The 15,000-nt window shown below is 44.1% G+C and overlaps 1 protein-coding gene across 1 annotated transcript in view; it reads left to right on the forward strand.

Annotated features, from left to right (window-relative positions):
- ccbe1 (collagen and calcium binding EGF domains 1) overlaps nucleotides 1-15,000 on the forward strand; it is a 32,039-nt gene that overhangs the window by 9,375 nt on the left and 7,664 nt on the right. The window contains exons 3-6 of the mRNA XM_030342326.1: nucleotides 8,889-8,941; nucleotides 9,558-9,692; nucleotides 9,909-10,046; nucleotides 14,062-14,171. Of these exons, the coding sequence (XP_030198186.1) occupies nucleotides 8,889-8,941; nucleotides 9,558-9,692; nucleotides 9,909-10,046; nucleotides 14,062-14,171 (436 nt within the window). The remainder of the gene's footprint in view (nucleotides 1-8,888; nucleotides 8,942-9,557; nucleotides 9,693-9,908; nucleotides 10,047-14,061; nucleotides 14,172-15,000) is intronic.

The raw sequence follows: 15,000 nt of genomic DNA on the forward strand, positions 1-15,000 counted from the left end.
TGTCAGACTGTGTGCGTAATTGATTCAGTCATACCAGACGTTCCAGCTAGTATAACACATGTTTTGCTATACTCCATGGTATTGGAAAGGAGTTGAAAAGTCATAAATAAGGCAGGAAGATTTTGTCACACTTCACTTTTAATCAGAAACAGACACTGTGGTGTCCGTGGTTGCTATTGTGCGATGTTGCTTCTGATGTGCGGTGATGTTCGTTTGCTTTCGTTCCCTGTTGCCTGTCTGTGGTTTATAAAATATATGTTTTGGTCTTTAATGCGGGACTTTACGCGTTACTTAAGTGCATTTTGAGCTCAAGCTCATAACATTGCTCTTTAACACAGGGCTCTGGACTGGACTGGTGGCTCAACACCAAGGTGTTTTATTTGGGGAGCTTTGTGGCTTCAAGGGGTCAAGTATTATAAACCGTTTAACCTAACTGTTCCAACTATTGCAGATTAAGACAACGTTTTTCCAAGCAGTTGTTGGGTGCCTCTTTCTGAGCAAAATCTGCAGTAAAACCAACCCTATGGTAGAGGGACTGCACAGAGGATTGAGACCTCTTCATTTTCACCCATATTCTAAACACACCATCATCATCACCATCATCATCATCATCACCATCATCTTCATCATCATCATCATCATCATCCACGCCTTACAGTTCAATGCATCCTTTTTGCAAAAATGTCTAAATCTTTATTAAATTCCTTGGTCACATTTTGTGTCATTTGTTGCCAGCCCAGTTGTAGCCCGGCAGTAATTGGACCTACCTGGCTTGTGTCCAATGGAATGGTTTGAGTTAGCAGAGAGAAGATGCATGTGGAACCAAGGACTCTGGTAATACGGCAACCATCACGCAGAGAGAGAGAGAGAGAGACTCTTGTGCTTTTGTCACTGCCAAGGGTGTCAGCTTCAAAGACAAATCCACACGCAATCCGCTTTCTCAACTCACAAGAGCACAAACAGCTTGGGTGTTGAGAACGACAGGCCATGCAAGACTCTTTAAAGTCTGTCTCATTGTCGTAAGAAAGGGATTGGGTTGTAAGCTTGCTGTTTCATAAGACATTAAACCACTTGGGAGCTCTCTGTCAAAGTATCTAAACATGCAAGCCTGGAAAGATTATTCCAGTTATTCTGATAATAAGCTTTTATGTTATGTAGATGTCGATTTCTAATGGGTGGAGGGTTAAGAGCATTATGAAATGAATGTACTACTAATGTGTCACGCTTAGTAACAGTTACAAATATGTATTGATTGAACATTTAAACTGAGCTAAAGAAAACTTCTTTGTCATAATGCCATAGTTCTAAATGGAGGGGGCTTACCTAAAACAAACACTGAATCAACATTCACAAGTTCAAATGGTCATTAGCCAAAAGCCTGCATTAATGAGCCATGTCAGCATGCTGGGAATAGCCTCACTCCATAACTGCAGCATTGAAAAGATTCAGGCACGTGGAGTGTGGCAGAGGACATATTTATAATGAAATGTGTCTTACATACCGAGAGTTTACTTCAGTAACTCAAAATCGCCAAAGATAACTGAAAAATATGATTCACATGATGGGCGATTGTGATTTTAAGAGGAGCTGATGATAGATAACACATTTGACCACCCGACCAATTTTAGGAAATCCAATAATAGTCAGACAGTGTTGGAAGAAAAAGGTGCACACCAAGACATACTCTCCATGATTCTTCTTTTTGCTAAAAAAAATCAATTTTTCTAACACGAGTTTATGAGCAAAGGTATTGTTTTCCCCCAGTCTGCAGAGTCAAGGCGCCCAGACAGCGGGGGTGCATTCTGTACTTTTATTCTTTATGTTTCACTGTCAAACACCCTTCTTCTCCGAGAATTGGATTTTGGCAACAGACTCCTCATCCCCTACTATATATACTGCCTGTGCGTCGATATTGAGCTCTGCATCCCTCCTGCCTGACCTGGGTTACGCTGCGTGAGACCATAAGCACTTCCTCAATGCTATTGGAATGAATGTGGACATGTTGCATGTCTTTATTACACCATGAGAATGTTTTGGCCTCGTGTCCGAATCATAGTTCTTAGTTTACATTACCCTGTGATGGATCCTACGCGGTAGCCAAGTGTGTGTGTGTGTGTGTGTGTGCGTGTGCGTGTGTGTGTGTGTGTGTGTCTCATTCGTGTTTGCGTGCCTTTGTACAGTCACATGGTCAACATTGGGATCTAATAGCTTGTTATCAATCAGTCATATCATTTTTAACCCTCTAACATTCAGACGGCTGTTGCTATTGTGTTCTGTATTGCACTCTGCTTACAGAACATGCTTCACATAGCAGATAAACCCTCAACTTTCTCAGGGAAATATACTCTATAGATATTGTTTTCTATAAACAGGCTCCTTCCTGTCACCCATAAGATACTTTCTTCCTCCCCGTTTCCCCGTGCTGTTGTTTTGACTTGTCAACAGCCCTTACAGTTTGGCCGTCTGCATGCTCATCAGAGTCTCAGGCGCGGTATCGCTTTACACATTTAAGCCCGCACCAGCCAAACGAGACGACGTGATTCCTGACACTGTCCAGATCTAATAGAGACGTGACAGTGAGCTACGGTCGCTGCATTGGGATAATCGAGTGTAAAAATGAAAAGGGATCTGAGAGGCGACGGCTCCATGACTCGAGGGCAGCAGCCACTCTCGCCGACGCATTTTGAAGCAATTACGTTGACGAGAGTGTGCTGTAACGGGACCCCGGCGGGTATCAGCTCATCTGGCCCCTTGACTTTCATGTCTCTTTTAAAGGACACTGGATGGGGAGTACCGATGATGAATTACTTACTGCGTTTGACTTTTCAACTTTAACAGTAACGGTTATTTTAATGGAATTGTTTTGGACACGACGCGCCGGCCAAACCGCCATGGCAACGCACTTCCAGATTTCCCGCCAGTAGTTAATCTGTCTTGGTATAGCGTATCCGCCATTCATGCACATGATACATTTCACTTTGTAGGATAAACTGTGAACATTATGGGAGTGAATCTGTGAAGAAATGTTTGAATTGTCAACTCCAATAAGAGCGGGTCCTGTGAGGGTCAACCCCAGAATGGTTGTGTCTGCGTGTACAGATCCTATACATTTGCCGTTTTGGTATTTATCTGGTTATGATTAATGGAGAGAGGTTGAGGGCACTTGATGGATAAATAATTACTATCACATATGCCCAATCCGAGAGAGAGAGAGAGAGAGAGAGAGAGAGAGAGAGAGAGAGAGAGAGAGAGAGAGAGAGAGAGAGAGAGAGAGAGAGAGAGAGAGAGAGAGAGAGAGAGAGAGAGAGAGAGAGAGAGAGAGAGAGAGAAAAGGTAGAGATAGAGAGAGAGAGAGAGAGAGAGAGAATTAGAGAGAAAGAGAGAAAGAGAGAAAGAGAGAGAGAGAGAGAGAGAGAGAGAGAGAGAGGGAGAGGGAGAGGGAGAGGTAGAGGTAGAGGTAGAGGTAGAGAGAGAGAGAGAGAGAGAGAGAGAGAGAGAGAGAGAGAGAGAGAGAGAGAGAGAGAGAGAGAGAGAGAGAGAGAGAGAGAGGGAGAGGTAGAGGTAGAGGTAGAGAGAGAGAGAGAGAGAGAGAGAGAGAATTAGAGAGAAAGAGAGAGAGAGAGAGAGAATTAGAAAGAAAGAGAGAGAGAGAGAGAGAGAGAGAGAGAGAGAGAGAGAGAGAGAGAGAGAGAGAGAGAGAGAGAGAGAGGGAGGGAGAGGGAGGAGTAGCGGGAGAGTAAAAGAATGACATGTTATTTAGGAATCTTTTAAGTGTTATCATGATATCACGTAAGCATGGCTGCTGATTCCAAGAAATTGAAGCGATACGATCATGATGACTAATAAGAGGTCGTTAGAGAGCATGTTTAATACTCTGTTACACCATTCTCTGTCCGAGCCGCAGACTCAGCAGACTGTGGTTTATAAATAATCCACTTTGATGGTGTTGTAGGGGCGACAGCAGCAAGATTTGTTGACAGGACTGAGTCATAGGGAACGGGAAGTCAGGTCCTGCTGGCCACAATGTTGTGAGGCATAACCAACAGGTGTAGTATTGTCCCGTAATGGAAGAGACGGCACTTTCAGTAGAATTGGAGTGGAAATAACCTTTAGTCATTTTAACACTATAAGCCCTTGCACAGAAAGCAGGATTTAAATTATCCAAAAAAACTAGGCTACCTAAAGCTAAAGCTTCCTTTAACGCTGGAACATACTGTTAACCAACAGAACCACAGAGGCAGAGACCTCCAAACATAGCGCTATAACAAAGTGGGACATCAACTTCACATTCTATTGCCAATATCTAATAGCTGTTATGGCAACAATTGTCATCATAACCATGTGAGCTAACGTAAACATGATATAAATATGATCAACAATAGCCGGTTACGGTCTTAATCATGAGACTGGTTGTAAACTTTGTGCGCTCTTATTTTGATGGGCTGGGACCGTGTGCTTGTTATGCTAACGTACGGACGGGGATGCTGAATAAACAAGCTTCTACTGAGCTGACGGCCTATGTGGTCTCACAGCTGTGCGTCCGTTTGTTTGTGTGTGTGTGTGTGTGTGTGTGTGTGTGTGTGTGTGTGTGTGTGTGTGTGTGTGTGTGTGTGTGTGTGTGTGTGTGTGTGTGCGTGTGTGTGTGTGCGCGTGTGCGTGTGTGTGTGTGTGTGGGTGGGTGTGTGTGTGTGTTTACATGGTTGTGTACATGGTTGTGTACAACGGATTGAAGAGAGAGACAGATTATGTTGGTGCATCTTCTACACATACCACCTGACCCCTTGGGGCTGGTAAGGATCAGCCTAGTCTGCTTCCACGAGAGAGCCAGCCTATTACAGGCCATTCCAGGCCAAGCCATCCCATTCCAGGCTAGACCATTCCAGGCATTCCCATTCCAGGCTAGAGCATTCCAGGCCAAGCCATCCCATTCCAGGCTAGACCATTCCAGGCATTCCCATTCCAGGCTAGACCATTCCAGGCATTCCCATTCCAGGCTAGAGCATTCCAGGCCAAGCCATCCCATTCCAGGCTAGACCATTCCAGGCCAAGCCATCCCATTCCAGGCTAGACCATTCCAGGCCAAGCCATCCCATTCCAGGCTAGACCATTCCAGGCCAGATCATTCCAGGCCAGACCATTCCAGGCCAGACCATTCCAGGCCAGACTATTCCAGGCCAGGCCAGCCTGTCTGATCAGGGGAGTTCTCCCGTTCATGAGGTCATGGTGGCTAGCCGGGGGTCGGCTGAGGTCAGGACAATGGAGTGTCTGGCTTTGGCGGGGGGCCCCTGTAACCCGATAAGCATCGCCTGCAGAACATGCAATAATACTGGAGTGGAGGCAGGAACAGGTGGCATCGGGGCCCTGGATTGTGGGTGACGGCCTCTGGGTCACCGCTTCAGTGTGGGCCTCGCCATGTGATGGTTCCAACGCTGTGTTTTAAGTCAGAAGCCAGTAACGTCACTCTGGAATAAATTGTGTTTGTGTGTGTTTTTGTGTGTGTGTGTGTGTGTGTGTGTGTGGCTGTGCACAACCACTGTGTGTGTATGTGTGTGTGTGTGTGTGTGTGTGTGTGTGTGTGTGTGTGTGTGTGTGTGTGTGTGTGTGTGTGTGTGTGTGTGTGTGTGTGTGTGTGTGTGTGTGTGTGTGTGTATGCGTGTGGGACATTGGAAACTATAATTCATGTAATATTCTTCTAGGGCACCCTGTTCCCTGTGGATCGTGTTTCGGGAAACAACAGAGTCAGATAGAGTTACCGCAGAGATTTGAGCAATGTGAAGGACATTTACATGTGTTTTCAATTTGAATAATACCAGTATGTGGTCCTCTGTGTTCATAAACGTTGTTTTAGTGGTTTCTTAAAACGTACATAATCGGGGCATTAACAGGTATTTAAAATGTGAATGGATTAAATGAACCTATAAGAAAATTGCCTTCACATTTTTTTCTACTGTGATTCAAACTGGTTAGAGTACGACGGGGCAGGGAGGGTTCTTTGGGATGAAACTTTTTAAGATGCTGCTTGAAGATTTTGAGAAATAACCCTTGTTGTTATTCTTGATTTTAAGTGCACTCCATCGAGGCCTGGAGGTCACTCTGAGCCTGGACTTAAAACACATTTAATTGGCGTTTAGCGCCCTTCTACGGCTCAGACCACAGCAAGGCCTTAACCCCTTCATCCCCTCGCCACTTACCCCCTTGGGAAAGGTCACGTTCAGACCCCAAACACTCATTAACTTCACCTTCACCCGTTGTCGTAGCGATGTGTTGTTCCACAGAACACATGTCACACTCAATTACCGAGCAATTTAGATCACATTCGGATCTGAAGGAAGACTCATTTACGTCTCTATAAATGTGAGCGGGGAACGGGAAATGTGTGTGCAGAAGAATGCAGTGATACTGCCATCAGGAGCTGGGCTGTTGTGCAATTCTTTAGAAAAATGAGAAATTGTGTTTGTGTGTGTGTGTGCGTCGTGTTTTCTTTCTGGAAAGATATCCTGTGTCCATGAGATTCTCCAGAACTCAGGGAAGAGCGATTGCTGTTTGTTTTCTGGGTAGTATGACTGACCATGGTTGTTTGTTATCCTGCTCTTGTAAGGCTATAAATGCCCTTTTTGGGGATATGACCGGATACTATCAGGACAACTTTCTCAGGGAAAACGTTCCCTCCGATAAATATTTTTGAAAAAAAAGTTCTGAATGTGTTTTGGAAACTAGTATATTCTTTACGGAATATACAGAACACATTGTTAATGTTTGTCTGGAAAATATCTGTTGTTCTAGATAGAAAGTTTTGACTTTGTTGACATCGTGACACATTGCTTTCTATGAAAGCACACACACCCACACATCCACACAGACACACCAACACACACGCACACACACACACACTCTTACATATGTTTAACATGCTAAACCGAATAATGTATTCACACACGGCACAGATATGTGCCATATGGAGGTCCGCACACACACACACACACACACATACACACTCACACAAACACACATGCTGAACAGAATTATTCATTCACGCACATGGCCCATACGTAGGCCACATGCAGGCCCACACACACTCACACAATCGTTATTCATGACCTCTTATTACCTCATAGAGCGCCCTGCATTTAGAATATGACTCACCTGCTGAAGGAATGAAACCCCCATCCACAGGTGTTATGTTATTTTTATCTATTTATATTTTTTACAATGTCTGCTGTCATGACAATGGCTGATACATCGCCAAGGAGAGACTGTTTAAGCCATCATGTTCTCATTGCAGCTCTGTGTTTTATGGGACTAAATCGCTGTCATTCACTGATCTCAGTGTCTGACTGTTTGTTGACAAGCTGTCGCTGCTATGCTAGACGCTAACTGCTAATAGTTAACATAGGACAGCCACAAAAATATGATCTAATCAGACATCAGCTCATTACCACGAGTATTTTATAAAACCTATTTGACGGCGTTGTAAAGAAGTATAAAAATTAAAAACATTATGCATGCATACTGCATCCCTTAAATGTACTCTGTGATGCCAAACCGATCAGCATGAATCTCATCCAACGCTCACAAGTCGAAATAACTAAATATAACAGCTGTATTTTTTCCTTTTGTATTCATCCTGTACTGTAGGAAAAAAATAAGAAGGTTACATCAGGGCTTTCATACCGTCTGGCTTGCGTGAAAAGACTTGCACAGATTCAGGAGTGGCGGATCAATAGATCCAAGCAAGGTGTCAGGATTCCAGAGAAGTACCACATTCTTCCCTCACCCTCTCACTCATTCTCCCGCTGGTTCCTTCTTGTGCTGTCCATCTTCTGCACACTGGCACGCCTCACAACTGGCAGAAAGAATGGGTGCAGGAAAACAAGAAACCCCTTGCGCAATCACCAGGTTAACTCATCGGACATAACTTTCTGTGTCGTTCCCCTTGGCAACAGCGCGCCAAAGGTCAAATTGGTAGTAAAATCATAGTAGGAGTTAGACTTCGGATGACGTAGGGCTATAAATAAGCAAGGTTGAAACAAGGACAGAAAAGCAGATGATGTTCAAATATGCGAGCGGCCTCTGTTGAAATTCACAATGTTCAGCCAATACTGAGAGATTTAAAATAGAAGACATTGTTCATGAAGTGTGTGCATGGGGGGTGGGGGGTCGGGGAGGGGGGTTCTCTGACATAAACCAACACATCGCAGCTGGAGCGTGTCTGTGCACAAGTATGAATGCACACATGTTTGATGTGTGAATGTGTGTGTGTGTCTGTGTGTGTGTGTGTGTGTGCACAAGTCTCCTTACACATATGTGTTTGTGTGTGTGTGTGTGTGTGTGTGTGTGTGTGTGTGTGTGTGTGTGTGTGTGTGTGTGTGTGTGTGTGTGTGTGTGTGTGTGTGTGTGTGTGTGTGTGTGTATCAGGATGCATATTCTTCTGTGTGTGTGTGTGTGTGAGTGCGTGCGTGCGTGTGTGTCTATGTGCGTGTGTGTATGTTTGCTTGTACGGGTGTGTTTGTGTGTGTATGTGTCTATGTGCGTGCGTGCATGTGTGTGTATGTGCGTGCGGGTGCTTGCATGCATGCGTGTGTGTATGTATGTGTGTGTGTCTGCTCATCTCCCTGATATGTGCGCTCATGTCTGGGTCCGTCTGTGGTCTGAGTCTGTTATCGCTGCTCCCACGCCGACGAGGGGAGAGAGGGTGAAAACAGACGAGCGTGTGCGAGACGGATTCACTAGACGGACGCGGGCCTTTATTACTCGCACAGAACCCAGGAGAACACATAAAATGAGTATAAAGTATAAAAACGTGTGTAAAATATTCCACAAGACACCTGTGTTTCATTTGTGAGATATTTCGGACCCCAAAACCTTTGTTTCTTTCCCCCCCCCCGCAGGAGGAAATGTTGTGAGGGGTTCAAGTTTGTGCTGGGCCAGTGCATTCCTGAAGGTAGGGAAGCCCTCCAACACTCTTTTTGGATGTCTGTCTCAAGTGTGTGGTTCACTGTGCTCTTCTTGATTACCTCCCCCAACTCCCTCACATCACTCCCCTTCGGCCTCAGACCTCTGGAATATCTGAGCGGATTGTCATAGTTGGTCGTGGTTGTTTGGTTTGAGTCCTCCGGCGCATGCTTAATGCAGCACCAGAGATCCTCTCCAGCGTGTCGTCACACAATATTCAAGCATCATGTTGATCTGAGACCTGATACACGTGCTTTTAAAGAAGTGGCACATTGTGTATTTGAACAGGCTCATGGGATAGCTACACGGATTGCATTTGTCATTGGGACATTGTTGTTGTTTGTTGCCTCGCACGGTCACTAGGCGAAGAACAGCACGTAATGCACGTTATTTAAAGAGCACCGTTAAAATCATAGTTTACATGGACCCTTTAGCAAGACACACGATGAATGCTAAGACTCCAAACGCTCCTACTACTAGAATGCTGTTACTTGAATGAAGACCGGTACGAGATGATCAACATCCAAGGAAGTCTAGGGTTCCTGACCTGGGGTCTGTGGTCGTATCCCCCCATCATGAGCTCATCGCTGTGTGTTCCCCCTCAGAGTACGATGTGTGTGCCAGCGCCCCCTGTGAGCAGCAGTGCACCGACCACTTTGGCCGTGTGGTGTGCACCTGTTACCGCGGTTACCGCTACGACCGCGAGCGACACCGGAACCGCGAGAAGCCCTACTGCCTAGGTGAGAGACGGTAGAGAGAGAACATGTGTGGAAAACCTGGATGGACAAACCTGTTTAACACTGCATGGGTGGTTTATGGCTGCATTTTTGTTTCTATATATATATATATATAGCTCATATAGACAAAATTACCCTTTTCCAGTTATTTAAAAACATATATGATAAAGATTGTATTACAAATCCTAACAATGTGTCAATCATGTTGTCTCGTTGCAGACATCGACGAGTGCTCAAACCGGACCCTGAGCAGATGTGCCCAGGGGTGTGAGAACTCGGCCGGCAGCTACAGGTGTGTGTGTGAGCGGGGCTACTTTCTGGAGGAGGACGGGAGGTCCTGCACCAAGGGGGACAGAGGTGAGAGCACGAGCTGCACGCCTTCACTTGATGTTTCCACAGGCCACATCTGACCCTGGTTAACAGGAGTGGAGGAGGGGGGGGTGTCTGTGTGTCTGTGTGTGTGTACATGTGTGTGTATGTGTAGGTGTGTGTGTGTCTGTGTGTGTGTTTGCGTGTGCGTGTGTGTCTACATGGAACTGTATGAGGGGCCGTCTGGGACAGAATTCATACTTGGTCTTACACACACTATTATACTCTCTCACATACACTATTATACTCTCTCACATACACTAAATACTCTCTCACATACACTACTACTCTCTCTCACATACACTACTATACTCTCTTACATACACTACTATACTCTCTTACATACACTACTATACCCTCTCACATACACTACTATTCTCTCTCACATACACTACTATACTCTCTCACATACACGACTATACACTCTCATACTTACATGTAAAAGGAGTTTAATAGTTTGAATGAAACGGAAGTGAGTTTGAGTGAAACAGAAGTGAGTTTGAATGAAACGGAAGTGAGTTTGAAATGTTCATAAGAGTCCGCAGAAATCGAATATCAATATTATTTTAGTGTAATTACATTGTGTATATGCACAAGCCATCTTATACAAAGCAGCCGAAAAATAGAAAACCGAAACGCTACTATGTTTTTTTTTAGAAAACTGCGATTCAGGGTTTGAATTCTGTTATTGTCGTCTGATTCATTGAATCCGCTGTGTTTGCCAGGGTCTCAGGGTCTTCCGACTCTGGGGAAGAGCCTGCTAGTTTACGCACACCCCTTGCGCATTTGTTCTCTCAACCACACGTGAGACGTTGTTTGACATGCTGGATATCGTCAGAAAGGTATTTTCATTGGCTATTAGGATATCTAAGGCCCGTCCCCGACCCTTGCTGTCTGCTGGTGTAGCTGTCAATCAAAGTATGCACGCACCGTTTTGATAGTGATCGCCTCATTGGCTTGTAAGGCTTGTAAACAAGGAAGTATTGGTCTTACAGACATGTGGGAGGGCTCTATGTCACCGTGAGACCCTGGCAAACACAGTGGATTCAATGAATCAGACGACAATAGCAGAATTCTAACCCTGAATCGCAGTTTTCTAAAAAAAAACAGTAGCGTTTCGGTTTTCTATTTTTCGGCTGCTTTGTATAAGATGGCTTGTGCATATACACAATGTAATTACACTAAAATAATTTTGATATTCGATTTCTGCGGACTCTTATGAACATTTCAAACTCACTTCCGTTTCATTCAAACTCACTTCCGTTTCATTCAAACTCACTTCCGTTTCATTCAAACTATTAAACTCCTTTTACATGTAAGTATGAGAGTGTATAGTCGTGTATGTGAGAGAGTATAGTAGTGTATGTAAGAGGGTATAGTAGTATGTGTAAGAGGGTATAATAGTGTATGTAAGAGAGTATAGTAGTGTATGTAAGAGAGTATAGTAGTGTATGTAAGAGAGTATAGTAGTGTATGTAAGAGAGTATAGTATTATGTGTAAGAGAGTATAGTAGTGTATGTAAGAGAGTATAGCAGTATGTGTAAGAGAGTTTGAATGAAACGGAAGTGAGTTTGAATGAAACGGGAAAGTTTGAATGAAACGGAAGTGAGTTTGAATGAAACGGAAGTGAGTGTGAATGAAACGGAAGTGAGTTTGAATGAAACGGAAGTGAGTTTGAAATGTTCGTAAGAGTCTGCAGAAATCGAATATCAATATTATTTTAGTGTAATTACATTGTGTATATGCACAAGCCATCTTATACAAAGCAGCCGAAAAATAGAAAACCGAAACGCTATTATGTTTGTTTTTTTAGAAAACTGCGATTCAGGGTTAGAATTCTGCTATTGTCGTCTGATTCATTGAATTCGCTGTGTTTGCCAGGGTCTCACGGTGACATAGAGCCCTCCCACATGTCTGTAAGACCAATACTTCCTTGTTTACAAGCCTTACAAGCCAATGAGGCGATCACTATCAAAACGGTGCGTGTATACTTTGATTGACAGCTACACCAGCAGACAGCAAGGGTCGGGGACCGGCCTTAGATATCCTAATAGCCAATGAAAATACCTTTCTGACGATATCCAGCATGTCAAACAACGTCTCACGTGTGGTTGAGAAAACAAATGCGCAAGGGGTGTGCGTAAACTAGCAGGCTCTTCCCCAGAGTCGGAAGACCCTGAGACCCTGGCAAACACAGCGGATTCAATGAATCAGACGACAATAGCAGAATTCAAACCCTGAATCGCAGAAAAAAAAACATAGTAGCGTTTCGGTTTTCTATTTTTCGGCTGCTTTGTATAAGATGGCTTGTGCATATACACAATGTAATTACACTAAAATAATATTGATATTCGATTTCTGCGGACTCTTTTGAACATTTCAAACTCACCACCGTTTCATTCAAACTCACTTCCGTTTCATTCAAACTCACTTCCGTTTCATTCAAACTATTAAACTCCTTTTACATGTAAGTATGAGAGTGTATGGTCGTGTATGTGAGAGAGTATAGTAGTGTATGTGAGAGAGAATAGTAGTGTATGTGAGAGGGTATAGTAGTTTATGTAAGAGAGTATAGTAGTGTATGTAAGAGAGTATAGTAGTGTATGTAAGAGAGTATAGTAGTGTATGTGAGAGAGAGTAGTAGTGTATGTGAGAGAGTATAATAGTGTATGTGGGAGAGTATAATAGTGTATGTGAGAGAGTATAATAGTGTGTGTAAGACCAAGTATGAATTCTGTCCCAGACGGCCCCTCATAGAACTGCATGCTTGTGCACATCTTTGTTTTTTGTGTGTGTGTGCGTGTGTGTGCTTGTTCGGGTGTGCATGCACGTGTGTGGGCTCGTGTGTGTGTGTGTGTGTGTGTGTGTGTGTGTGTGTGTGTGTGTGTGTGTGTGTGTGTGTGTGTGTGTGTGTGTGTGTGTGTTTGTGTGTGTGTGACACATGGTAGTCGTTACACACTTTAACTCCTAGTACTTGTCAGAATGTCTCCCTACCTATGAATACTTACCCCAATGCCCCCTGGACTCCCAGTCTTCTATGATTTGCTTGATGCATTTGAGGCAACTATTGCCAATGGACCAAGAGAAGGAGGAGGAGAACTCTGTTAGAACCACACTCAGCTGCAAATGGAGCGGCAAAAGACTGGATATGTGCTACTTCCTCCCTAGAGCCCGCCTCCCATTACTGAGTGAGAGGTGGAAGGGGATAGGCTAAGGACCCTCAGCTATGCTACATTCTGCTACGATACGGACCCACTTCTGTGTCCGGGGAAAATACGCTCCAAACATTCTCACCCATCTGTTAAATATCGTAACAGTTTAGTCTATAAAGTATTTGGGAAAAGCCCAGAAGTCAGTTTGTTTGTTAGTTTGTCTTTATTCAACCGGGATAGGTATGTGATACTGTGGTGAAGCAGCCCTCAAATTACAATGTTAAAATAAATATATAAATGCTTAAGTAAATTTGGAAAATAAATGAGGGCCTCCATCTCAGAAAGGCTAGTTTTCATGCAGCTTGCAGTATAGCGTTGGTTATTTATGGTTTGTCCACTAGACTCTGACACATAAACTTGATCAAATACTTCCTAGCCAAGAAGGGAGCTGGAAAAAGAGGTCATAATTATCAGTCCCAAGTTATCCATTTGGAATCATAAAAATGTAGGGTCAATGCAGCTGTGCGGGATATAACTGTTTTTGTTGCTACTTCTTTTTAAAAATACAATAAATTCAGATATTATTTGTTCTGGCTTTGGCTATATAGCATAGTTCTACTGTACATATTGTTCTCTTTGGAAACAACTGACACGTCCACTCACTCACTTTAGAGCTATGCGTCCCTGTTCTACCGATAACATTTTCCTTAGGCACTGTGAGATGCCTGTGTTTTCTAATCATACACTGGTTATACGTTGTTCGCTTTACTTTGGCTTGTTATTCATTATTGAAAATGTTCCCGCCTGGGTTGTGAATAAAACAGCCGTGTGTCAATATTCCTTTACACAGCCCCTCGCCTCTCTGTGAAGTCTGAGAACTTCATGTACGCAGGCACCTGCTCGGCCACCTGCGAGGACTTCCACCAGATCAAAATGGCCGTCCAGCAGTTGAAACAAAAGGTACCGTGGTCAACCCGAGATAAACCTTTAGCAGTTTGGTTTGAGGTTACCTTCCTCGTTTAATACACATGACCTAGCCTGATAACGGGTAGTCAACTTAACACCATCTGCAATGCTTCCTTTCGTTTAGATGAATGTTATTAAGAAGCAGGTAGGGGTAAGGGCTTCTTGCTCAAGGGTATGCCATATACAGGTTCAAACCCATAACCATCCGGTTAGGAGTCAAACCCTCTTGCCACTACTGTCTTCACACCATGATGGAGATACTGTTTCATTATAAGATGTATTTCCCCCTCGGGTAGGGTGACCTGATTCGGTAGCTTGCTTTTGAAGGCAAGATTAGTTCTGCTGAGGTGTGTGAAAACTGCACAATGGGATCAGCTTGTTTCTCCGCAGGGGGTGATCTGTCAACAGGGGCTCCCCAGCAACACCGAGCCCTGACATATGATATATCACTTCCAGCTGTGGGGTCCAGGAACGGAGGTGTTTTGCGCTCTTCAACCTTTTCTTCCTGTTTTTGAATGGCTTGACGCGATAGACAGAAATAGTTCAGTGTGTCTTCTCTGTCGATGGGACGGTGATGGAGCGATGATGTTGCTTCGACAGAGGGCTCCCACAGGTTCCTAAACCATATATCAGCTGTATGAATAGATGGATAAGTAACTGTGGTTTTTTATATACGTTGTTGAACTATGGACTTGAATTTTTCCTCGAAGTCTGTACAACCCATAGGATTGTGGTGTGTGTGTGTGTGTGTGCGTGTGTGTGTGTGTGTGTGTGTGTGTGTGTGTGTGTGTGTGTGTGTGTGTGTGTGTGTGTGTGTGTGTGT

Source organism: Gadus morhua, chromosome 19 (assembly GCF_902167405.1).
Source record: "Gadus morhua chromosome 19, gadMor3.0, whole genome shotgun sequence".
NCBI lineage: Eukaryota > Metazoa > Chordata > Actinopteri > Gadiformes > Gadidae > Gadus > Gadus morhua.